This window comes from Pseudorasbora parva, chromosome 24 (genome assembly GCF_024679245.1).
Source record: "Pseudorasbora parva isolate DD20220531a chromosome 24, ASM2467924v1, whole genome shotgun sequence".
Classification (NCBI taxonomy): domain Eukaryota; kingdom Metazoa; phylum Chordata; class Actinopteri; order Cypriniformes; family Gobionidae; genus Pseudorasbora; species Pseudorasbora parva.
The window spans coordinates 36,633,983-36,660,279 of record NC_090195.1 but is presented as its reverse complement, the minus strand read 5'-3'; the positions used below and the strand labels follow the sequence as shown (position 1 = coordinate 36,660,279).

Below are 26,297 nucleotides of genomic sequence, written 5' to 3'. Positions count from 1 at the left end.
AGAGAAAAATCCTAGCTTTCGTATAAGTACATTACTTTGGTGGTAAAAAAAATCACAGATTTGGAAAGAAAAAAAACCTTGAAATCATGTGTCCCACAGTTATTGGCACCCCTGATGGTAATACTTTGTTCCACCCCGTTTTGCCAACAAGAGATCACTTAATCTCCGAGATCGGAGAACACAGAGAGAGGGATCTTTGACTATTCTTCTTTGCCCAATCTTCCCAGATCATCGTGTCCTGGGTCGTCTCATGCACTCTCCTCTTTAGCTCGCCCCTCAGGTTTTCGGTCGGGTTGAGGTCTGGGGACTGAGATGGCCATGGGAGGGCCTTGAGTTTGTGACTGCTGAACCATTTTTGTGTAGATTTTGCCACGTTTTGGATCATTATCCTGGTGATGACGACCCATCTTCAGCTCTCTGGCAGAGGCCATCAGGTTTTTATTTAAAATGTCCTGGTAGTTCAAAGCATTCATAATGCCATGCACTCTAACACGGTTCCCAGGGCCTTTGGAAGAGAAACAGGCCCACAGCATCACAGATCCTCCACCATACTTCACGGTGGGCATGAGGAGCTTTCCGGCATACTAATCTTTTGTTTTACGTCAGACACACTTCGAGTGTCTGTTGCCAAAAAGCTCAATCTTAGTCTCATCTGACCAAAGCACACGATCCCAGCTGAAGTCCCAGTCCCGCTTAGCAAACTCCAGACGTGTACGCTTGTCAGTGTTCGTGAGAAAAGCCGTTTTCCTAGCATGCCTCCCAAACAGCTTGCTGGCCTGTAGAGAGCGTCTGATGGCTGCTTTGGAGACTGTGACCCCATGATGCCTCTCTGATGCAATTCTGTGACAGTGAGCTTAGGACATTTCTTTACTTCTCTTACCATCTTCCTCACTATGTGTTGTGGCAGGATAACCTTGGGACCTCTTCCAGCCGTTTGTCACTGTTTAGTTGTTTTAAACTTCCTAATGATTCCTCTGACTATAGATACGGGGACGTTAAGGCGAGAGGCTATTTTCTTGTAGCCGTTGCCTGACTTATGAAGGTCGACACACATCTGCCTTTCTGGAATGGTGTGTTTTCTTGTCTTTGCCATGTTGACAAATGGGTAAGAGAATCAGGCCTCTGTGTCACGTCATATTTATACCCCAGGGAAGCAGGAACTCATCAATTACTCATTAAACTTTCATAGATACCCTAACCAACTTTAGCAACTACAGAAAAATATATTTAGAAAAAAATTAATTAAAATTTTCAGAGGAATTGTTAGGGGTGCCAATAATTGTGGGACACATGATTTCAAGGTTTTGTTTTTTCCTAAATGTGTGATTTTTTTTACCACCAAAGTAATGTGCTTAAATGAAAAGTTGGATTTTTCTCTTTTTTTGCATTTGGGTTCTATGTTGTTTAAAAAAAAAAGGGAATTTTTAGAAGTCCACGGCCTCATCTTAAACAGGGGTGCCAGTAATTGTGGAGGGCACTGTATATATAGGAAGATTGTGCCTGAAAAGGTTTTGGATTTTTTTATTCATATGTTAATTTAAAAAAATGTATTATACACTTCAGAAAATGCTCTTCTCACTCAGCAATTGTCTTGTTTCCAGTCTGAATATCTAACAATTCTTTAAAAAGATGCATTTACTATGTAAGTAAAATGACATAAGATATTATTTCTTGTTTTCTGGTGAAAAATATCTAAATGAAGAGAGTTTTTACTTAAAACAGGCGAAATGATCTGCCAATGGGGTGAGAAAAATTTTCTTATTTCTGTTTGGGACGGAAACAAGAAACAAGATTTCAATCAGAAATAAGATTATTTTTCTCACCCCATTGGCAGATCATTTTGCCTGTTTTGAGCAAAAACTCACTTCATTTAGATATTATTTTTAAGGAAAGAAGGAAAATATCTTATGTCGTTTTACTGATCTAGTAAATGCATCTTGATTTAAGAATATTAAGATATTTGGACTGGAAACGAGACAAAAATACTAAATAAGAAGAGCATTTTTTGCAGTGCATGACTGGTTGTGTTTGTTTGCATTTTTATGATATACTATTAAATTGTAAGTCTGTATAAGTATTAAAATGGCTGAAATGCGTGTTTTAGTCTCCTGTAGCGTGTGTGTTTGCCAGAGTGTAACGCGTGCCGGTTGTGTGCCAGGCATTGCCCTGCTGTATGTGCAGCTGCACCGCAGGACTCAGGACGGCGCGCACCTGCAGCGGGCTCTGGAGTACTCCAGGCGTGCCCTGAGGAGCCTGAGCGGCCGGCGCGTCAGCTTCCTGTGTGGAGACGCCGGGCCGCTGGCTGTGGCTGCAGTGGTCCACCATCTCCTGAAGAACCAGGACGAGGCCCAGGACTGCCTGGCCAAGTGAGACACCTTTAAACTCGCTCTGCTTGCTTTGGCTGCCTGACATGTGGTGTGAAGGTGAAGAGTCCCGTGATTAAATGTCTGAATACATTTGAATGTGTCATTTAGAAAAATGATTAACTACATTAAATTAATACCTTTTACTTCATCATATTATGCTATTTAAAAGGCTCCTAATGTTGCTTTTGTGTTTATATGCATTAAAGGTCAAAAACCCTCTAATTACTCTATCTTCTGCACAGGGTCAAGGGTTACTCTATACTCTCTGGCTGATTTAACCCAGGGAATGGGTTGCTTTAGCCCAGCTGATTTAACCCAGGGAATGGGTTGTTTTAGCCCAGTTGTTTTATCCCAGTGATTGGGTTGCTTTATCCCAGGGATTGGGTTGTTTAAGCCCAGTTGTTTTATCCCAGTGATTGGGTTGCTTTATCCCAGTGATTGGGTTGCTTTATCCCAGTGATTGGGTTGCTTTATCCCAGTGATTGGGTTGCTTTATCCCAGTGATTGGGTTGCTTTATCCCATTGATTGGGTTGCTTTATCCCAGTGATTGGGTTGCTTTATCCCAGTGATTGGGTTGCTTTATCCCATTGATTGGGTTGCTTTATCCCAGGGATTGGGTTGCTTTATCCCAGTGATTGGGTTGCTTTATCCCAGTGATTGGGTTGCTTTATCCCAGTGATTGGGTTGCTTTATCCCAGGGATTGGGTTGCTTTATCCCAGGGATTGGGTTGCTTTATCCCAGGGATTGGGTTGCTTTATCCCAGTGATTGGGTTGCTTTATCCCATTGATTGGGTTGCTTTATCCCATTGATTGGGTTGCTTTATCCCATTGATTGGGTTGCTTTATCCCATTGTTTGGGTTGTTTTATCCCAGCGATTGGGTTGCTTTATCCCAGTGATTGGGTTGCTTTATCCCAGGGATTGGGTTGCTTTATCCCAGGGATTGGGTTGCTTTATCCCAGTGATTGGGTTGCTTTATCCCAGTGATTGGGTTGCTTTATCCCATTGATTGGGTTGCTTTATCCCATTGTTTGGGTTGCTTTATCCCAGTGATTGGGTTGCTTTATCCCAGTGATTGGGTTGCTTTATCCCAGGGATTGGGTTGCTTTATCCCAGGGATTGGGTTGCTTTATCCCAGTGATTGGGTTGCTTTATCCCAGTGATTGGGTTGCTTTATCCCAGTGATTGGGTTGCTTTATCCCAGGGATTGGGTTGCTTTATCCCAGGGATTGGGTTGCTTTATCCCAGCGATTGGGTTGCTTTATCCCAGCGATTGGGTTGCCTTATCCCAGCGATTGGGTTGCTTTATCCCAGGGATTGGGTTGCTTTATCCCAGTGATTGGGTTGCTTTATCCCAGTGATTGGGTTGCTTTATCCCAGTGATTGGGTTGCTTTATCCCAGTGATTGGGTTGCTTTATCCCAGGGATTGGGTTGCTTTATCCCAGGGATTGGGTTGCCTTATCCCAGCGATTGGGTTGCTTTATCCCAGGGATTGGGTTGCTTTATCCCAGTGATTGGGTTGCTTTATCCCAGTGATTGGGTTGCTTTATCCCAGTGATTGGGTTGCTTTATCCCAGGGATTGGGTTGCTTTATCCCAGGGATTGGGTTGCTTTATCCCAGGGATTGGGTTGCTTTATCCCAGGGATTGGGTTGCTTTATCCCAGTGATTGGGTTGCTTTATCCCAGGGATTGGGTTGCTTTATCCCAGTGATTGGGTTGCTTTATCCCAGGGATTGGGTTGCTTTATCCCAGCGATTGGGTTGCTTTATCCCAGCGATTGGGTTGCTTTATCCCAGCGATTGGGTTGCTTTATCCCAGCGATTGGGTTGCTTTATCCCAGCGATTGGGTTGCTTTATATTGGGTTGCTTTATCCCAGGGATTGGGTTGCTTTATCCCAGGGATTGGGTTGCTTTATCCCAGGGATTGGGTTGCTTTATCCCAGGGATTGGGTTGCTTTATCCCAGTGATTGGGTTGCTTTATCCCAGTGATTGGGTTGTTTTATCCCAGTGATTGGGTTGCTTTATCCCAGGGATTGGGTTGCTTTATCCCAGCGATTGGGTTGCTTTATCCCAGCGATTGGGTTGCTTTATCCCAGGGATTGGGTTGCTTTATCCCAGTGATTGGGTTGCTTTATCCCAGTGATTGGGTTGCTTTATCCCAGTGGTTAGGTTGTTTTATCCCAGTGATTGGGTTGCTTTATCCCAGTGGTTGGGTTGTTTTATCCCTGCAATTGGGTTGTTTTGGCCCAGTTGTTTTATCCCAGTGATTGGGTTGTTTTATCCCTGCAATTGGGTTGTTTTGGCCCAGTTGTTTTATCCCAGTGATTGGGTTGTTTTATCCCAGTGATTGGGTTGTTTTATCCCAGTGGTTGGGTTGTTTTATCCCTGCAATTGGGTTGTTTTGGCCCAGTTGTTTTATCCTAGTGATTGGGTTGTTTTATCCCAGTGATTGGGTTGTTTTATCCCAGTGATTGGGTTGTTTTAGCCCAGTTGTTTTATCCCAGTGATTGAGTTGTTTTATCCCAGTGATTGGGTTGTTTTAGCCCAGTTTTTTTATCCCAGTGATTGGGTTGCTTTATCCCAGGGATTGGGTTGTTTAAGCCCAGTTGTTTTATCCCAGTGATTGGGTTGCTTTATCCCAGTGATTGGGTTGCTTTATCCCAGGGATTGGGTTGTTTTAGCCCAATTGTTTTATCCCAGTGATTTGATTTTTTTATCCCAGTTGTTTTAGCCCCAACAATTGGGTTGTTTTATCCCAGTAATTGGGTTGCTTTATCCCATTGATTGGGTTGTTTTATCCCAGTGGTTGGGTTGTTTTATCCCAGCAATTGGGTTGTTTTGCTCCAGTTGTTTTATCCCAGTGATTTGGTTCTTTTATCCCAGTTGTTTTAGCCTAGTGGTTGGGTTGTTTTGTTTTATCCCAGCGATTGGGTTGTTTTATCCCAGTTGTTTTAGTGCAGTGGTTAGGTTGTTGTAACCCAGCGGTTGGGTTGTTTTATCCCAGTTGTTTTAGCCTAGTGGTTGGGTTGTATTGTTTTATCCCAGCGTTTGGGTTGTTTTATCCCAGTTGTTTTAGTGCAGTGGTTAGGTTGTTGTAACCCAGCGGTTGGGTTGTTTTAACGCATAATTTAGGGTTGTTTTATCCCAGCGGTTGGGTTGTTTTATCCCAGTGATTGGGTTATTTTAGCCCAGCAAATAGGTTGTTTTAACCCAGCATTTGGGTTGTTTTAACCAGGCGGTTGAGTTGTTTTATCCCAGCGATTTGGTTGTTTAATCCCAGGGTTTGGGTTGTTTTATCCCAGCATTTGGGTTGTTTTATCCCAGCATTTGGGTTGTTTTAACCAGGCGGTTGGGTTGTTTTATCCCAGCGATTTGGTTGTTTAATCCCAGGGTTTGGGTTGTTTTATCCCAGTTGTTTTTAGCCCAGTGGTTGGGTTGTTTAAACCCAACAGTGTACTTGCAAGTGTGTGTGTGTGTTTGTTCCCGGTCATTCGCTGTAACCGTCGTGGCCCGATCAAGCTCTGGAAGTGACCGTGCAAACGCGGACCCTTGTCCACTGAAACACCAGCGTTTGCTCTGCACTTCATCTTTTTGCAGAAGAGTGAGAAGAGCATTGATTAGGATTTGATTGAAGAGCGTGAGGTGAAATTGCTCCTGTGAGGCGTGTGTGTGTGTGTGTGTGTGTGTGTGTGTGTGTGTGTGTGTGTGTGTGTGTGTGTGTGTGTGTGTGTGTGTGTGTGTGTGTTTGCTCTCACTCCTCCGTCTGTGTGTTGCTCTGTTCTCATTTGTCTCGTAGATCGCCTGAGACTGCAGAGCTCAGCGTGAGTCTGATTATATTTCCTGTGTACCCTGAACCAACATTGTGCTTGTTTTGCACTCAGTGTATTGTGTTTTTCACACACAGGTTTCAGTTAAAGCTACACTATGTATGTTTTCATCACTAGGGGTCGCTAACCTCTTCAGAACAATAACAGGTGTAGATTGATGATCATCCTGATGGATCTCACAATGTTTCTGGATGAGTGTGTGTAAAGATGTCTGTTGTGTGAAGCAGGGCTCAAATACGTCCCAGTTCCTCGGGTAAAATCACAATTTTCTCACGATTTACAAACAGTTGGAAACATTTGGGATATTGTAAGTACTCAACTGAGCAAAATATATAACACTGGCTTAGCTGGATATTTTAATGCAAAAATCGTACATATTGCACCTTTATAAAAACAAGATGGCTCGCTACACAATGTGTATTACACTGATGTAGGGCTGGGCGATATATTAAATATTAGCGATAATATTGCAATAAGGTCACGATGTAAAATTGGAAAATATCGTGCACATCGAATATTTCAAATTCAAGCATACTTTCCATACTTTACCCCATGCTTGGCTAAATAACTTTAATACACACTCACCTAAAGGATTATTAGGAACACCTGTTCAACTTCTCATTAATGCAGTTATCTAATCAGCCAATCACATGGCAGTTCTTCAGTGCATTTAGGGGTGTGGTCCTGCTCAAGACAATCTCCTGAACTCCAAACTGAATGTCTGAATGGGAAAGAAAGGTGATTTAAGCCGTTTTGAGCGTGGCATGGTTGTTGGTGCCAGACGGGCCGGTCTGAGTATTTCACAATCTGCTCAGTTACTGGGATTTACACACACAACCATTTCTAGGGTTTACAAAGAATGGTGTGAAAAGGGAAGAGCATCCAGTATGCAGCACAAGCCACAACACACACAACCTTGAGGCGGATGGTCTACAACAGCAGAAGACCACACCGGGTACCACTCATCTCCACTACAAATAGGACAAAGAGGCGACAATTTGCACAAGCTCACCAAAATTGGACAGTTGAAGGCTGGAAAAATGTTGCCTGGTCTGATGAGTCTCGATTTCTGCTGAGACATTCAGATGGTAGAGTCAGAATTTGGCGTAACCAGAATGAGAACATGGATCCATCATGCCTTGTTACCACTGTGCAGGCTGGTGGTGGTGGTGTAATGGTGTGGGGGATGTTTTCTTGGCACACTTTAAGCCCCTTAGTGCCAATTGGGCATCGTTTAAATGCCACGGCCGACCTGAGCATTGTTTCTGACCATGTCCATCCCTTTATGACCCTTTATGGGATGTGGTGGAACGGGAGCTTCGTGCCCTGGATGTGCATCCCACAAATCTCCATCAACTGCAAGATGCTCTCCTATCAATATGGGCCGACATTTCTAAAGAATGCTTTCAGCAGCTTGTTGATCAACGCCAAGGAGAATTAAGGCAGTTCTGAAGGAGAAAGGGTCAAACACAGCATTAGTGTGTGCTCCTAATAATCCTTTAGGGGAGTGTATTTATTAAGAATCAGTGTATTGTTTGTTAATTCATAGAGTGAAGACTAAGCAGTTTTTTATATATTTCTTTATTTGATTTTTAAATGTATTTCTTGACTGTTAAATAGTCCTATAGCTGAAAAAGTTTGTGTAATATTGTTTATAATTTGAATGATTTGCTTATTTTTAAAACCAAAGATAAAATTAAATATCTATATTGTAATTATAAAAGTAAATTTAAAAAATATTAAATTGCTCGTATCATGAAATAAGATTTTGGTCATCCCAACCTGCACATTAAATGTACATATTTTGTATTTAATTTAATCTAAATAGTTTTTGTTGTTTTAATGGGGGCAAAAGAAAATCATGTTTTTTATTATTTAAAAGCACTTGCAAACAAATCGAGATGTATATCGAATATCGTAAACATTTTGGCAATATCGAGATATAAATGTGTTTTGCCCTACACTGATGTGTGTGTGTTGCTCTTCCAGATTGCTCCAGCTCCAGCGTTCAGTCCTCAGTCCAGACTCAGACATGCCTGATGAACTTCTGTACGGTCGAGCCGGCTTCCTTTATGCCCTGCTTTACATCAACAAAGAAATCGGGCCGGACACGGTGGATGAGGCCACCATTGCCAAGGTGAGTGTCATCTCTCACGCTATTCATTATCAAAATCCGTTCATGCAGATGCGTGGAGCATAATAGGCATTAAACTTGCATTGATGAAAATGCATTGCAGCACATCCGTTACACTAGAGATGCATTAACACACGGTGTAGTCTTGTACGCTTTGCAGCGAATGTGTGCAGAACCGATGAGGAAGCAGACAGAAAACAGGTGGAGGAAGATGAAGGCGTGTCATGTGTTTGTTGGTACGCCATATATTTCGTGTGGCAGTAATTACGCAACATTAAAGCTGCCGTTGAGTTGAATCCACCAGAATCTATGGTTATTAAAGGGATAGATCAGGGGTGCCCAAAATCAAACTTGATTGAGAGCCATGGGCCGAAAGTAATTTTTAATTAACATAAATTAAACTGTATTACAATTAAACTAAAGTTAAAGTAGCTAATTAAAGCTATGGGTTTATTTAATTCATAATGTTTAAAACAAATATAAAACAACTTTAATCTGATTAAAGGTGCACTATGCAGCTTTCCGTCCACCGGAGGGCGCCTATGCAAAACAAATGCGTAGTTTGATGACGCAAAGTGTGAGCGCAGCATCTTGGGAGATGTGGTCTTCTCATCACAGCCGGTGGAAAATAGGACTCGGGCAGAAATCACGTTCATGCATGCGATTATTAACGTTACTGTAGTCTAAAGCAGAGCAGGACCGAGTGTTGTGGACCTGAGCAAAGCTGCTGGAGCGATTGTTAAACAAATACCCGCCCCGCGAATACCGGGACTTTTATTATGACGGGACGGGACACAGTCGCCGGGCGCCTGCACTGATCCGCTCTTCCGGTTATGATTTTGAGGTAATGCAGCTCTGTTTATCATATTAGACACATTTAAGTGTGTTTAAAACGGTGTTATGACGTTACTCCGTGCGTTCACTTGTTCACACTGCTAAGAGTAAAGCGCTCCTGCCAAATAAAAGCCGAAACCGAGGGGAATGCAGATATGAGGCGTTAGACAGGCGACTCCCTCAGACGCTGTGCTGACACGTCCCGGTCCTCAGTTAAAATAGCAATTTTCTCACAATTTACAAATAGTTGGAAACTTCTGGGATATTGTAGGTACTCAACTGAACAAAATATATAACACCGGCCTAGTGGCTTTTGGATATTTTACTGCAAAAATACTACATAGTGCACCTTTAACGAATGGGCAACAATCCCCAAGTGTTCAATGTAAAATACAGTTCAATGCCAAATGCACAATGATACAGATTCATAATGACGACGGATATTGTACTCTTTTAAAAAGGAACAGACTGTTTGCAAACTAGACACACTGCCTTTGATTGGACTTAAATCTTGCCGAGGTTTTTTACATTTCTCGTCTGTGTGCCACTGCCTTGATTTCTCCAACGTTTATTGACGTTGTGTCACAAAGCACTCGTTGCTGCACCTTGAGTTGCGCATTTACAAGATTTTTTTAAAATAATTTACAATTAATATAAACATTTTTCACTCTGTTTAGTTTAACAATAAAACAAACTAAATTATGTCAAATTAGAAACAATCTCTGTCGAAGGTATCACCTTGGCACGGCAGGCGAGAAAGATTCACTTTCGCTTTTACAAAGACCGTGCAAGCACCACAACGTCTGTAATCCTCATTAAAACAATGTGTTAAAACTGTAAATAAATTAGACATAGTTTAATTGGATATTAATTTACTTTTTTGTTATTGAAAAACATTTTTTTTTTATTTTTTTGCGGTGAAATGGCAAATTATGCTGGATCGCAAAAAAATGCGACACTTTGCTGATTTTGCATTGCATTCAGCGATCGCGAAAAACTGGAGGGACTGTACAGTCGCTCAACATCTGACATTAACATCAAAATCACACCGAAGCCATTTTACTGACTGACGCTGTCTACACTGGTACAGTGTGTTCAGTTTCTGACGGACTCCACACACTGAGATCTGCCGACGACAGGACCGATGGCAGAGTGGAAGAGCGCTGGCTTTGATCGTCCAGTTTTAACAGCAGGTTTGAGTCTCAGTAGAGACTTCAGGAGATCTCCGCATCAGACACCAGTGGATGGTTTATTCTAATGGTGCCCCGGATCGCGTCTGACGATCATGTTTGTTCGGAGCATTTGACTCAGGCACAGTGTAATGGAGAGTTCACAAAGAAAAGAAGACCTTTTGTTGACAGAAGCTGCTGGATCAGTGATTCAGTGAGTCTGTGAATGACGGTTTAATGTGGATCATTTTCAATAGTGAGTCTGCGTCAGTGTTACCAGATTGGGTTGAAGATTTCCAGTCCCAAAGCTCACCAAAACTTGCCTACTCCAAGAAAAAAACTGCCAAATTAATGTGGTAGAATATTGCCATACCAATCAAGGTTGTTAAGGACCATTTTATCTCCCTTAAACATAATGTTGATGACACAACCGGATCAAAACAGGAATGACATTAAAGACAATTAAGAGCATTTATGACTAAAATGTCCAGTTGGAAACTGTCAAAACAGCAATCGAGAAATCAACTGGTGCCTTAACCCTCAGAAAAACATGTGCATCATTTGTAATGTCAACAATAAGAAAAAGCCAATTTAAGTGCAAAACATGCCAAATATAAGAGATCGGAAAAAGCCACGTAATTTTATTATGATGGGACACAGTTGGCGGTGCTATTTCCGGTCATGAGTATGAGGGTGCTTTCACACCTACCTTGTTTGGTCCGGATTTTCAGACTTTCAGATTTTCAGACGCTTGTGTAGTCAGCTCACGTGAACAGCGTGCTCATATATATATATATGCTGAGTTTCGGTTTATTTCTGAGACCGCTCCAGTTCATGTGCAACGCAAATGATCGCTCCGGCACGTTTGTCTGCTATATTATTTATTAAAGCGTATTTATTAAATTCAGGCAAATTATGAAACATTTATTAAAATGAAGATACAATTTATACAAAGCTTTCTACAAAACAAAACTTAATGAAGTGGTCAAAAGCATTTCTGACCCGATGTCTTTGACATTGCATATCTGTGCACGTTTCATAATCATAGGCTAGATGAAATTTAAAAATAGCATTATAATATTTAAACATACCTATAAAACAAAATACATTGTTTGGCTAAAAAAGTAGCCTAGTCTCCTCCTCCTTTCCTGTCGGCGCCGATGTTTGCACAGCGAGGACGTTCATTTGGTGGATTAGCCTCGAGTATAGTTGGTGCTGCAGATAGTAATGCCATAATATTAACAGTATTGGCAGCGATATGCGTCTGGTCATTCATTCTTAAAGTTAGCCGCTGATTTGACAACACACTGATGTCAGACACACATCCGCTAACAAACCAATCAGTGTTCAGCCCACATAGATGACGACGACGGGACGCCAGTGCGAGTGTAAAGTTCTTTGGTGCGCTCGCAGAACTGCAATGTGAAAGCAAACATAAACTAACCAAATGTCCAAACACGAACTTAGGTTCGAACCTTGGTGCGGACTTTCAGGTGTGAAAACGCCCTAAAATGGCTTCCTAACAACAGTGGTGTGCACAGCGGGGCTTGAGACCCTTCTTCTTTAATCAAATCACAAGCTCATGTTGTGTGTGTATATTTTTGTGGTCACTGGACTGATTTGTAAGACTGCACGAACATGCTCTGATTCTGTTAGCCAGCAGTAGCACATAATGAACATGTCTAGTGCTATGAAACGCTCTTTAATGACACGAGCTGTCTCAGGCTGAGCAACCGCTCCGCTCTTCTCCACTACGGGGACCCAATATCATTTAAATGGTTCTAGTTATTCCAACATAATTAAACATTAAAAACTATTAAGCAATATAAAATCTAATTTTGCCCAAAAAACACATCAATTAACACTTAAGTTCAACAACTTTACTCTTTTTGTTGAGTCCCACGCAAAGCATGCTGGGAACTACAGTTTCACCAAAAATCACGTTCAAGTACTTGATTGGTTCGCATTTATCCCAAATAATGTAATCTAGTAGATTGCACATTTTAGAGAGTTACATTATCAAAGCAAAGAAATCACGTTTAGAAGAGAAACACAATATTGTTGCGTAATCGCGAATAATACGATGAAATAAACTGACGTGTGTTTTCCTTTGTTCTTCAGTGTGTAGTCATTCGGTTGCTGATGAAGCATTTGAATCAGTTCTTCTGCTGAAGCGCTGTGAATAATTCTGCTGAAGAATACTTTGATCACAGCCAGACTATCATCTCTGTTGTCCTAAGGTGGTGATGGCTATTTTGGAGTCTGGGAAGAGCTTGTCTAAAGAGGAGAAGAAAAGCGAGCGCTGTCCGCTGCTGTACGAGTGGCATAAGAAGCAGTATGTCGGAGCCGCTCACGGTCTGGCGGGCATTTACTTCATGCTCATGCAGGTGAGAGAGACAAGGCAGCTTTATTTATCAGCGCTCGACGCTAACTTTTTTCTTGAGGAGCACTTACATTTACATTTACATTTAATCATTTAGCAGACGCTTTTATCCAAAGCGACTTACAAAAAAGGGGAGAGTAATAGAAGCAACGGCACTTGTGTTCCTAATAAAATAAAAAACAATAGGAGCACAGTCAAAAATTTAGGAGCACTTTCTAATCCATCAAACGCGTCCCAATTATACAGCGCCTTGTGGAAATATCCGGCCCCCTTGAACTTTGCAGCCTTTGGCACATTCAGGCTTCAAACAATGATATGAAACTGTATTTTTTTGTGAAGAATCATCAACAAGTGGGACACAATCATGAAGGGGAACGACATGTATTGGATATTTCAAACTTTTTTTAACAAATCAAAACTGAAAATTGGGCGTGCAAAATTATTTGGTGAATATATGATAATGATAATGAATTATGATAATTCTCTCTCTCTCTCTCCTCTCTCTCTCTCTCTCTCTCTCTCTCTCCTCTCTCTCTCTCTCTCTCTCTCTCTCTCTCTCTCTCTCTCCCCTCTCTCTCTCTCTCTCTCTCTCCTCTCTCTCTCTCTCTCTCTCTCTCTTCTCTCTCTCTCTCTCTCTCTCTCTCTCTCTCTCTCTCTCTCTCCTCTCTCTCCACAGCCAAGTGCTAAGGTCAGCCAGGATGTTCTGAATGAGCTTCTTCGGCCCAGTATTGATTATCTGCGGCACAGGCGGTTCCGGTCCGGCAATTACCCATCATCCCTCAGCAACGAGAGCGACCGGCTGGTGCACTGGTGCCACGGCGCACCGGGAGTCCTGCACATGCTCATCATGGCTCATAAAGTGAGACGCCGACATCATCGCATCAATATATGAGCACAATCAACACTTACATACATTCTGCCGACACACACTTACACTATATTGCCAGAAGTGTTGTGCCGCCTCTACACACACACGAGCTCCCCATTGTTAACCCGTGGGGTTTAATCTGGAGTCGGCCCACCCTCTCTAACAGCTCCAGCTCTTCTGGGAAGCTTTCCTCAAGGTTTAGGAGTGTGTTTATGGGGATTTTTGCCCATTCTTCTAGAAGCTCATTTGTGAGGTCAGGCACTGATGTTGGACGAGAAGGCCTGGCTCTCAGTCTCCGCTCTAATTCATCCCAAAGCTGTTCTATCGGGTTGAGCTCAGGACTCTGTGCAGGCCAGTCCAGTTCCTCCACACCAAACTCCTCATCCATGTCTTTATGGAGCGACGCTTTGTGCACTGGAGCGCAGTCATGCTGGGACAGGAAGGGGCCGTCCACAAACTGATCCCACTAAGCTGAGAGCATGAAATTGTCCAAAATGTCTTGGTGAAGCATTAAGAGTTCCTTTCACTGGATCTAAGAGCCCAACCTCTGAAAAACAACCCACACCATAACCCCCCCCTCCACTAAACTTTACACTCGGCCCAATGCAGTCAGGCAAGTCCCGTTCTCCTGGCCACCGCCAAACCCAGACTCGTCATGTGATTGTCAGACTGAAGCGTGATTGGTCACTCAGAGAACACGTCTCACTGCTCTAGAGTCCAGTGGCGGCTGCTTTACTCCACTGCATCCCACGCTTTGCATTGCTCTTGGTGATGTAAGGCTTGGATGAGCTGCTCAGCCATGGAAACCCATTCCATGAAGCTCTCTCCGCTGTTCTTGAGCTCATCTGAAGGCCACAGAAGTCTGGAGGTCTGGAGCTGTTGACTCTGCAGAAAGTTGGAGACTTCTGCGCACTGTGACCCTCAGCATGCGCTGACCCCGCTCTGGGATTTAAAACACTTCGTGCTGAGTTGCTGTTGTTCCCAATGGCTTCCTCTTTGTTCTAATCCCACTAACAGTTGAGCGTGGAAGATTTAGTAGTGAGGAATGTCAGGAATGGCCTTATTGCACAGGTGTCAGCCTATCACGGCCCCACGCTTGAGTTCACTGAGCTCCTGAGAGCGACCCATTCTTTCACTAATGTGTGTAGAAGCGTCTGCAGGCCGAGAGCTGGAGTTATACACCTGTGGCCATGAAGGACTGAACACCTGAACTCAGGATCTGGAGGAGCGGCACAATACTTCAAGCAATATAGTGTAAACCATGCCAACTTTACCTTTTATGGAGAAGACAATAATGTTATGATGTCCACTTAAAAGGGTCAGATTGCAAATCTCTACATGCATGAATGAATGCATAGCTGTGAGTTTTGAGCCGTGTTTGCATTACAGGATAAATGCTTACATATAGAGGTAAACATGTCCCTGTGCATGTAAACACACATCAGTAATGACAGCGATAATATGTTCAGAATTTATTCCCTTGCGCAGATTTATGAACTCAGAGATTTGGAGGAGCGGCCCAATACTTTTGGCAAAATAATGAATATATATATATATAGCAACTGATCACAAGATTTACAGCAGGAGTCACTGTAGATCTCTGTATTCTGCAGCCAACAGTGACATCTAGTGGTCTCTGTTTGGAGGCATAATTGCCTTATTTTTTACTAGTGAAATTGCCTTCATAGCGATATCTAATCATAATGAAATGTAAAGTGTGCACAAAAATTGTGTTAAAAAGTTCAATTTCACTACAGTTTTAATGTGTTGACATTCCTCCATCTCTGTTACATGAACAAACTGACCATCTCTCTCTCTCTCTCTCTCTCTCTCTCTCTCTCTCTTCTCTCTCTCTCTCTCTCTCTCTCTCTCTCTCTCCTCTCTCTCTCTCTCTCTCTCTCTCTCTCTCTCTCTCTCTCTCTCTCTCTCTCTCTCTCTCTCACACCACACACACACACACACACACACACACACACACACACACACACACACACACACACACACTCTCGCTCTCTCTCTGTTGGTCTGTGTCTTTATCTCTGTCTGAGTCGCCTGAGGGCTGAAAGGGAAAATTGAGCATGTGTTATATTTGGAAAGTAAATTTTTCTTCCAGCAACTCTTACACCAGAGCTCTGACAAATGAACCACACACACACACACACACACACACACACACACACACACACACACACACACACACACACACACACACACACACACACACACACACAGTCACTTTTGATCAATTGAATGCCGCCTTGACGGATAAAGCATTAATTTATGTGATGTTGGAGCGTTGGTGTTTTCTTTGGAGCTGATTGTGAATGGAGTTGTCCTGAGCTGCGGCCGAAGCTGATCACGAATAGATGCTCAGTGTGTTATTACGCGCAAACATGAAGGGTTATGAAAGTAAATACACACGCCAGGCCTGTAATTACTGAATTTGACTGTAATGATGTAATTACTGAAATTATAGCATCATAAGTGTGATTGGCCGTTGTGATCACATGAGCCTTAGTGTGTGTGTGTGTATGTTTAATGTGTGTGTCTGTGTGTTTTCAGGTCTTCAAGGATGAGAAATACCTGCGAGACGCTGTGGAGTGCGGAGAGCTGATCTGGCAGAGAGGTTTGCTGAGAAAAGGCTACGGCATCTGTCACGGCACAGCCGGAAACGGTTACGCCTTCCTCTCCCTGTACCAGCTCACACAGGACAAGAAGTATCTGTACCGGGCCTGCAAGGTAGAGTGTGTGTGTGTGTGTGTGTGTGTGTGTGTGTGTGTGTGTGTGTGTGTGTGTGTGTGTGTGTGTGTGTGTGTGTGTGTGTGTGTGTGTGTGTGTGTGTGTGTGTGTGAGAGAGAGAGAGAGACTGTACAGATTGGCAGAAGCACTTTTAACAAACGGATATTGTTGCCTAGAGTTTTTGCTTTTGTGCCTACTCATCCACATAAAAAATTAAAATAATTTCACCTGAGAGAACAAAAGAACCGCATAATGAATGAGCCCTTGAGTCAGCTATGTGAGAGAAATGTACAAAAGAAATATATATTTTTTGTAGTTTATTTAGAATATAGTTTACAATATAATGTGAGAGCCAAAGGCACATTACAAAGGTCTATATTAACTGATTAATAGGTTAGACGTCTTAGTTTTTGAAAGAAGTCTCATGCTAAAAAAACGGTAATATTGTGACATTGAACATATTTCAGTATTCATAATTCTTATGAACATAATTCAGTATTCAGTAAATACAAATAACAGAATATTTGTTGATGATGAATGTTATAAGTAAAATATTTTAAACAACATAATGCAATGCAATTCTGATTTCAAAGAGTACAGGGTGAGTTCAGGCTCATTTCAATGGCAACTTTTTTCTGAATCATTTGATTTTGTAAACTATCAGATACACACACTACTCAAATATCACTCTGAGTTTCGGTTGATTTATTAGACGCGTTCATGTTCACATGCAATGCATGATCGTGCCTATTTCATGATTAGGCTATTGTCTGCTATATTTGCTTCTTATTTATTAAATCCAGGCAATTGGCTGATGAAACATTGATAAAAATTATGATACAGTTTACACAAAACAAAATTCACTTTAAAGAATGAAGTGCTCAAAATCATGGACCCACTCCATGTCTTCTGACATATTGCATCTTATGATGTGTCTTATCTTACTCATGCTTTTCAATTTTCATAATCAGCATAGATAAAATAAGATATAATATTTAAATATGAAACAAAATACGTTTTAATGGACGCCTATTGAACACAACAGCCCTACTCGCTACTGCTGTGCAATCCAGTCTAGACAGTCCCGATATCATGGTCTCATGAGTGTGTACTCACACCCCTAGTTAGTCTCATGTTGTTTCCATCAGTGCAACACAGCTCATTGTTTCTTTTAATTAATGAATGTCTAAAATATAAAACGAAGGGGAAGCCAAAAAAAGGCCTGAAGCCCGGCCCGCGTTTGAGGTAAAACATGAAAATTGTCCCGAAGCCCGGCGTAAAAAACCTGCTGGAGTAATGCAGCGTAATGTGCTCGGCTGTTCTCATGTTATAACCTCTCACCCTGTCTGAATAACCTCCGCTTCGGGGACTCAAACTCAACAGCTTGAGTCAAACCAGCTCTGATGCTTTTATGAAACGGTCCCATGATTCATTCCCAACATCTCTCGTGTTGGTAAATGAGAAGCGGGATGTGTTCAGGGGTTTGCGTAGACACACTTCAGACAGATCAACCTGTGTATTTATCCTCCAGATGAGGTTTTTGCCTGATGTTTGTTTTTTGTGTTTTGAATAAAAACGGCCAGTGTAAAAACTCCCTTTATTTATATTCTTAAAATGAGAGAAATCACTGCTTATTCTGAATTTTTAAGTTTAAGAGACACAAACAAGTTCTTTGAAAATCATGACCTTTGATATGTCTAGTTTTCATGCTCTGAGTATGCTTTCACTAATAATAAAGCATGCAAATTTATCCATGTTGATGAGAGTATTAAAAACTTGTACGTATTACATTTAAGGCACATTTAGAACTGATAAAAATGTGCGATTAAATTGCGATTAATCACAAATTAACTCACCGCAATCATGCGCTTAATCGCAAATTAACTCACCACAATCATGCGCTTAATCGCAAATTAACTCACCACAATCATGCGCTTAATCGCAAATTAACTCACCACAATCATGCGCTTAATCGCAAATTAACTCACCACAATCATGCGCTTATTCGCAAATTAACTCACCACAATCATGCGCTTAATCGCAAATTAACTCACCACAATCATGCGCTTAATCGCAAATTAACTCACCACAATCATGCGCTTAATCGCAAATTAACTCACCACAATCATGCGCTTAATCGCAAATTAACTCACCACAATCATGCGCTTAATCGCAAATTAACTCACCACAATCATGCGCTTATTCGCAAATTAACTCACCACAATCATGCGATTAATCGCAAATTAACTCACTGCAGTCATGCGCTTAATCGCAAATTAACTCACCACAATCATGCGATTAATCGCAAATTAACTCACTGCAATCATGCGCTTAATCGCAAATTAACTCACCGCAATCATGCGCTTAATCGCAAATTAACTCACTGCAATCATGCGCTTAATCGCAAATTAACTCACTGCAATCATGCGCTTAATCGCAAATTAACTCACTGCAATCATGCGCTTAATCGCAAATTAACTCACCACAATCATGCGCTTATTCGCAAATTAACTTACCACAATCATGCGCTTATTCGCAAATTAACTCACCACAATCATGTGATTAATCGCAAATTAACTCACCACAATCATGCGATTAATCGCAAATTAACTCACCACAATCATGCGCTTAATCGCAAATTAACTCACCGCAATCATGCGCTTAATCGCAAATTAACTCACCACAATCATGCGCTTAATCGCAATAGCATATTTTAATTGATTGACAGCCGTAGTTTTTCTGATAACTGTTCTGTGTTTTGTATTAAACTGCCAGTGTAAAAACTCCCTTTATTTACTGTATATACTTTTAAAATGAGAGAAATCACTGCTTATTCTGAATTTTTAAGCTTAAGTTTAAGAGGCATGAATAAGTTCTTTGAAAAACATGACCTTTGATACATGTCTAGTCTTCATGCTCTGAGTTTGCTTTCACTAATAATAAAGCATGCATATTTGTCCATGTTAATTAGAGTATTAAAAATTTGTAGGTATAACATTTAAGGCACATTTAGAACTGATCAGAATGTGTGATTAAATTGCGATTAATCGCAAATTAACTAACCGCAATCATGCGATTAATCGCAAATTAACTCACCGCAGTCATGCGATTAATCACGATTACATATTTTAATTGATTGACAGCCCTAGTTTTCCCTGCTAACGGGGTGTGTGTTTTGTCTGTAGTTTGCTGAATGGTGTCTAGACTACGGAACGCACGGCTGCCGAATCCCTGACCGGCCATATTCCCTGTTTGAAGGTAATTTCATGATAATTTCTCGCTGATTAAATATCCTCCAAAAGCTCCTCACAGTACACTTCCTCTTCAGTATGAAACCAATGAGATGTCCCTGTGTGCTGAAGCTTGATGTTTGTCCTCGGTTCAGACAAAGGCCGTTTATGAAGTACTGTGGCGCTTCTACAGCAAACGTGATTTCAGTCACATCACTGTGCTCCTGTTATAGTGTCGCTTGTTATTGCACTTTATATTGTATAATTATATAGTCTTCATAAACATTCTGTTCAGACGTTTGGGGTCTAATGTTTTATTTTTTAAAGTCTAGTATTTTCACCAAAGCTGCATTATCTGCTCATAACTCCAGTAAAGCAGTGAAATATTCCTCCAGTGTAGATCATCTGTTCTCTATGTGAATATAAAGCGAAAAATATAGTAGAATAAATATATATATATTCTGCTAAATAAACCATGACACGAAAAATGTTGGGGTCAATTTGTTCTTAAACATTGATAATACTGCACACATTATTTAAACATATACTCAGGTACTTAATTACTTGTGTATTAACTTATTAATGAATGGATATCGAAGCTAATCAATCAATATTGAATTGAAGCCTCAAGAATCGAAATCGAATTGTGAAATTCCTAACAATACCCAGCCCTACACTAAAGTCATTTATGTCACAAAAGATTATTTCTCATAAATGCTGTTCTTTTGAACTTTCTATTCATCAAAGAATCCTGAGAAATTTTCCACAGAAATATGAACTGTAATAATAATAATCATAAATGTAAAGTTTTAAACATGTTTTGCTGTGGTAAGACATTTCTTTGCTACTTGCAGCTAAAGCATTTTACAAACATTTATTACTGAGCATTTCCTAATCCTGCTTTACTGTCTCTCTTCATCATTTCCTGCCTCTCAAACCCGGCAGAAGGCCAGACACATTCAGCTCATGTGCTTCCACTCGAGCTCTAATCCCGCTCACAACATTTCACAATCTCTCGTCTGCCGGCTATCCTCAATAAAAAGTGGCAAAAGCCCCAAAAATATCCCAAATCCAGTTTGATGGTGTTCTGGCGACCCAAATGTATTTTGGATGCTTCAAGAGACTCTAATTAACCCACTGATGTCTCATATGGACTACTGTGATGATGTTTTTATTCCCTTTCTGGACATGGACAGTATAGTGTGCATACACTTGCATACGCTCTCGGACTAAATATAAAATATCTTAAACTGTGTGAAGATGAGCGGAGGTCTTATGGGTGTGGAGCGACATTAGGGAGAGGAGTTAATGACAGACATTTCATTACTGGCTGAACTAACCCTTAAAGGGATAGTTCACTTTAAAATGAGAACTCTGTCATCCTTTACTCGTCCTCAAGTTGTCTCAAACCTGTATGAGTTTCTTTCTTCAGCTGAACACAAGGGAAGATATTTTGAAGAATGTCAGTAACCAAACAGTTAACTGGAGCCATTGACTTCCCTAGTATTTTTTTTCCTACTATGGAAGTGAAGTATCCCTTTAAGAGTTAAAGCGGCTGAAATCTGATGTCTTATGATTTATGAATATCACACAGGTTGTTTTTGTCTCATCTGCAGGAATGGCCGGAGCCATCCATTTTCTCTCCGATGTCATCCAACCTGACTCTTCCAGCTTTCCTGCTTTTGAACTTTGACCTGCGTCTGGATTCATAGACTCTTGCTCCTTCATTAGGAGCTTCAGTGTATATGTGATGGTTAAATCGGCCTGGATGACCCTTTAAAACACCCTTCACACGGCGCCTTGAGCTCTGTCTTCGTCAGGTGTTGATTTTGGGATTATATTTTTTGCTAGTTTTAGTTTGTCTTATATCTGTAGCATTTGCATGTTGGTTATCGCAGTGCCTCATCCGTGCGTCTCCGTGTTGTTTTGTCTTTGCATGAGGGTTAAAAACGCGAGCTCGTGTGGGAATGTGTTCAGGTAAATGTGTCCTGTATTATAGTGTGTGTTGTGTGTGTGTAATGTGCACATGTCAGTGTTTGTTCCCTTCGCCCAGACAGAAACAATCCATTATAAATGAAAGAATGTAAATATCATTTCCTCAGGCAAAACGTGTTATGAATGTCAGAATAAATCAGGCCTTTTCTGAACTTGTGGAAATGTCTGATTGTAATGAACACAGCAGAAGATCCTCAGCTCTCGTCAGAATATGAGTCTGATGCTCTCTGGGCTGTGATTATGGGGTGTGCTTCAACCCAACCAGGAAAGGCCTCGATTGGTCAGACCGACAACCAATCAGAGCAGCGGAGCGACGCATAACGTTAGTGGTCAAACGTCAACAGAGCTCAACTGCACTGTGTTGCCAAGTCTGCGGTTTTCCGCCGGTTGAAGCGACCTTAATTATGGGATATATAGACCCAGGAATGCCAATTTTAGCAGCAACCTTGCCAGAATAACACACATTTCACCCCCAAACGCCATTCTGGAGGACCCCTGAGAAGCTCTTGGGCTTGACTTGGGCTAGTCGTTGGCTGGCTTTGTTGTAAACTTGGCAACCCTGTCTGCACACGCGCTGGAATAAGAAACGCTAGAAGAAAAAGACGAGTGTAAACGTTTACATCATCTTTGCTGGTGAATGTAATGATACTCAGAGCACTTCCCAACACGATCATCATTTCTGAGAGAAATAGTGAAGGTGATGCAGATACAGACAAGCTCTCCGTTTAGGATTAGAGCAAACTCAACCGCAACTTCCCCGTACCCGCAAGGTTCAGCACCAGATCCGACCCGTGAAAATATCAAAATTAAATCCGAACCCGCCCAGACCCGTTAATATTTGGCCCGTTACCCGACCCGTGCCCGCGATAAATCACACACGCTAAAATCATTCTAATTAAAATGTTTTATTTTTTATCTTGCACCTCTCTCAGCATCACAGCGTCACGAATGGGCTAAAGAGACAGACTAAAGCGCCTTTAAAGACTCGTCGTCAACAATTTTATATAATCCACCAACTTTACTTTTACTTCATCCACTGCTACTCCTGCAACGCTCGCTCCATCTGGGCTCTGAAAGGCATCTCAGTGGTGGTCAAAGGCATATCGCTGTTGTGTGTGTGTGTGTGTGTGTAATAGTAATTTGGACATATAAATTGTAATACAGAATGTTCGGGGGGGAAGAAGGAGGCGGGAACGGACGACATTTAAAAGACTTTAACCAAACAAAACAAAAGTAACGTGGGCGGCCCCTCACGGACATCTGCCACACACACACACATAATAAAACGTACACACAAATCAACGTCAAATCCAGGTCTGGTGATCTCTCGTCCTCATGCCTCAAGCTCCCTCAGGACTCGGTGTGGCCCCGGTCAATCACGCCCCGGTCTCGCTCGCTCCCGCACCTCGCCACGGAAATATTGCACATTTTTTTCATCCGCGCTTCTACCCGCCCGCACGAAAATAATTATCCGCCCGCATCCCCGCCTGTGAATGATATAAATGTCTCAATCCACCCGCTTTAGCCACTTTTATGCGGGTACTGTTAAACAGATATAATTCATGCATTTGTATGTAATTAGATTTCACAAACATAATTCATATCGATCAGCTCACTTAGCACAGCGTTCGTGGCTCGACTGCGATGCAGAAGAATTGAATTTACTGTATAAATGTCACGGATGAATAAATCAACAGCAGGTCGGACTCTTAAAGGGCCGGTTCATCCATTAATGAGAATCCTGGGATCATTTCCTCGCTCTAGTGTCCTCAAACCCGTCAGACTTTCCTCTTATAAAGCCTCTTCAGAACATCTGGAATAATCCGCTCTATCCGCACGGATCCGTTTCTCTTTATAAGCTTTCTGAAGTTGCTCAGCCTGTCAATGGAGGACAGAAATCTGTCCATTTCATTACAAATATCTTCATTTGTGTTTGACGAGAGGCACATTTAATCTGACCATTAAAGTCCAGAAAAACTCACACAAATAAATAAAACCGATTTCATAAAGCCCGAAATGTCATCGCATGCGCGGCTGAAATGTTAATCTTCCTCAGGATGTTAGTTTTTCAGCACAAATATCTAAACATCCCTAAATCAGGACACATTATTAACAGCAGAATGAAGAAATGACGTCTTGTTTTCTGAGAAACGGAACAAATGAAGTGAGCTTGAGCTCAAAACAAGAGCAAATATCTGCCATTGAGTCTGAAACTGTTGATGTTTATGAACACATTAGTTTATCATCTCAAGCTTTAATCTGTTTTTAAACAGGTGTGAGGTTATTGCTCAGGTTTAAACCGGTCAGAAACGCTGCAGAGAGAAGATTGTTGCAATACACACAAAGCATTTTACACATTTACACAATAATGAAAGACAACCTTCACACCAAACACCTTTTTCATGCAATCTTAGATATTCATTATCATTGTTATGTCTCTCTCTCTCTCTCTCTCTCTCTCTCTCTCTCTCTCTCTCTCTCTCTCTCTCTCTCACACACACACACACACACACGCACACACACTTTTACTTTCTCATAAAAACTCCTCCTGTGTGATTTATAAGCCTTTTGTAAAGTGGGGCCATGGGTAATGTCCTCATATTTCACCCTCTCCTGTAATACCTGTGTCATACCCATGGCATTATACACATTTGTGTCCTGATTTTAATTCTAAGACGACATGTGGCGCTCCATCAGCGCCTAAACGAATCCGCAGCGTTCTGCAGTCACCAGAGGAGCTCTCAGAAAGCTCCCGTTATGAGCTGGAGAGCTGAGCTTTGTACACGTTAGGGTCTGTTCATCAGGCACGCTGGCGTGACTCCAGTAATGTAGTCCGGGGCACAGGCTGTGTAAAGGTACTCGTGCCCATGTTCTCTTCAGCGCTTTGAGTCGAGTTCTGTGCGTCACGGATGATTGTTCGCTCTGAGATCGTTTGAAGGGTTAATAGCCATTCAGGCACACAAAGACTGCGATGGGAGCTTGTTCCGGCAATGGCGACAATTCTGGTGTTTGTTTCCACACTTACCCAGTGTTCGAACTATACTGTGGCCTTTGGGGGAGCCCACTTTTCGGGGGGGGGGGGGGGGGGGGGGGGGCGTGTGCATCCCTATACACAAAAGAGGACGTGTATATTCCTTCACACACAGACGAACGCGTCAATCTATTGCTTAATGCATTGCGGAGACTCTTAATATACAATTTACAATCATTGAAGAACATCTTTGATTTTAATGAAGGAAGAAAAAAACAAGAATTGATAGGTCAAAAAGTCCACAAATCTATAAACAAAGCATCCGGCTGTCTTTGAGTTCACATGAACAACGGTTGAAGTTACTCGTCAGGCTACAGAAGAATACCATAAATCAACCCAGCCACAACACATAATTGGGAATAACATGCCTTAACACAGAAGCGACCACAGAGGCTTGAGGTCAGCCTCTTTTTCTGTTCTTCCAGAAATCCAAGATCAAGAAGTGGATATTCGTTTTTGTTTTTTCTGCGAATCTTTGCGTTGACATGTACTTAACATGAGTGGAATTAGCACCGCAGCGCCACCACACCTTGATGGTCATGACAAGAACAGCATGTATAGTTATCTTTATTGAAGTGAATTAGATTTAAACTGCCGTCATGCATGAATTAATTATATATTTTTAGCAATTTTACAAATAATAATCCACAATGATTACATTACATAAAAATGAAATTGCACCTCAAAATAACACAGTGTCAATATTTTTGAGACCCCCCAAAATTTCACAAATCACGTTTTCAGGGGAGCCCATGTCTTATTTAGGGGAGCCGAGCTCCCCCTAGCTCCCCCGTAGTTCGCACCCTGCACTTACCATTATATTTTCTTATTGAAAGAAGCCTCTACAGATGTCTGTTAGCTACTGTATCCTCCTGGGACACAGAAAAAAAAAAGTGAATGTTCTACACTGTAAAAAATTATTTAGAAAAATGGTTACCTGGTTGCCTTAAAATTTTGAGTTCATTGAAATTCAAATTTTGAGTTAATACAATGAACAAATGAAAAGAAGTCCCGCACACTATCAACTCGCAATTAGAAAAGATTTATTGTTTCATTGCAACGTTTCGATCTTTCGATCTTTCTCAGGCTTTCGAAATCTTTTCTAATTGCGAGTTGATAGTGTGCGGGACTTCTCCTTTTCATCTGATTATAATTGGACTTTTTGTCCTGCTCTCCTACGCACCCATCACACACAGGTGTGCGACGTTTATGTGATTGAGTTAATACAATGAACATTTTTTGAGATTCGACAACCTTTATTAAAAAATGTGACCAGTCACGGAAAGTAGGGACACAAGTCGGTTCTGGGGCATTTTGAGTTATTCACAGATTCTGAAAGTGTCTCCAAGCTTTCCAGCAATGTGTAACACATGGAAATCTGATAATATTTGGAGAAGCTGTGGCCATCTGAATGTAGGCCTTTAGAAAAGTGTAAACGAGAGAAAACAGCCTCTAAAGTTTTGTAGTTCTCACCTGTTCTCACCTGCTGGGAGTGACAATAGGGCTCATTTACATCTCATTTAGATAAGCCACACCCCCTGTAAAGCTGCATGGTTGCTAGTAACGACAGACGCAACGGGAAAAATCACACCGCATACTATTAATAATAAAGATGCTAACATTACCATCTAAAAGCTCATTATAGTAATGGGTTTTTTGGCAAGTGATACGCTGTTAACGATTACAATTAAAACGACAGTTAAGAACAATAGGTAGG

General features: G+C 41.6%; 1 protein-coding gene across 1 annotated transcript in view; it reads left to right on the top strand.

Moving 5' to 3' along the window:
- Positions 1-24,614, top strand: part of lancl2 (LanC lantibiotic synthetase component C-like 2 (bacterial)) — a 35,543-nt gene extending 10,929 nt beyond the window's left edge. The window contains exons 4-10 of the mRNA XM_067434905.1: positions 2,159-2,366; positions 8,187-8,334; positions 12,575-12,721; positions 13,394-13,576; positions 16,148-16,324; positions 19,510-19,582; positions 21,171-24,614. Of these exons, the coding sequence (XP_067291006.1) occupies positions 2,159-2,366; positions 8,187-8,334; positions 12,575-12,721; positions 13,394-13,576; positions 16,148-16,324; positions 19,510-19,582; positions 21,171-21,247 (1,013 nt within the window). The 3' untranslated portion in view covers positions 21,248-24,614. The remainder of the gene's footprint in view (positions 1-2,158; positions 2,367-8,186; positions 8,335-12,574; positions 12,722-13,393; positions 13,577-16,147; positions 16,325-19,509; positions 19,583-21,170) is intronic.
- The last annotated feature ends 1,683 nt before the right edge of the window (positions 24,615-26,297 follow it).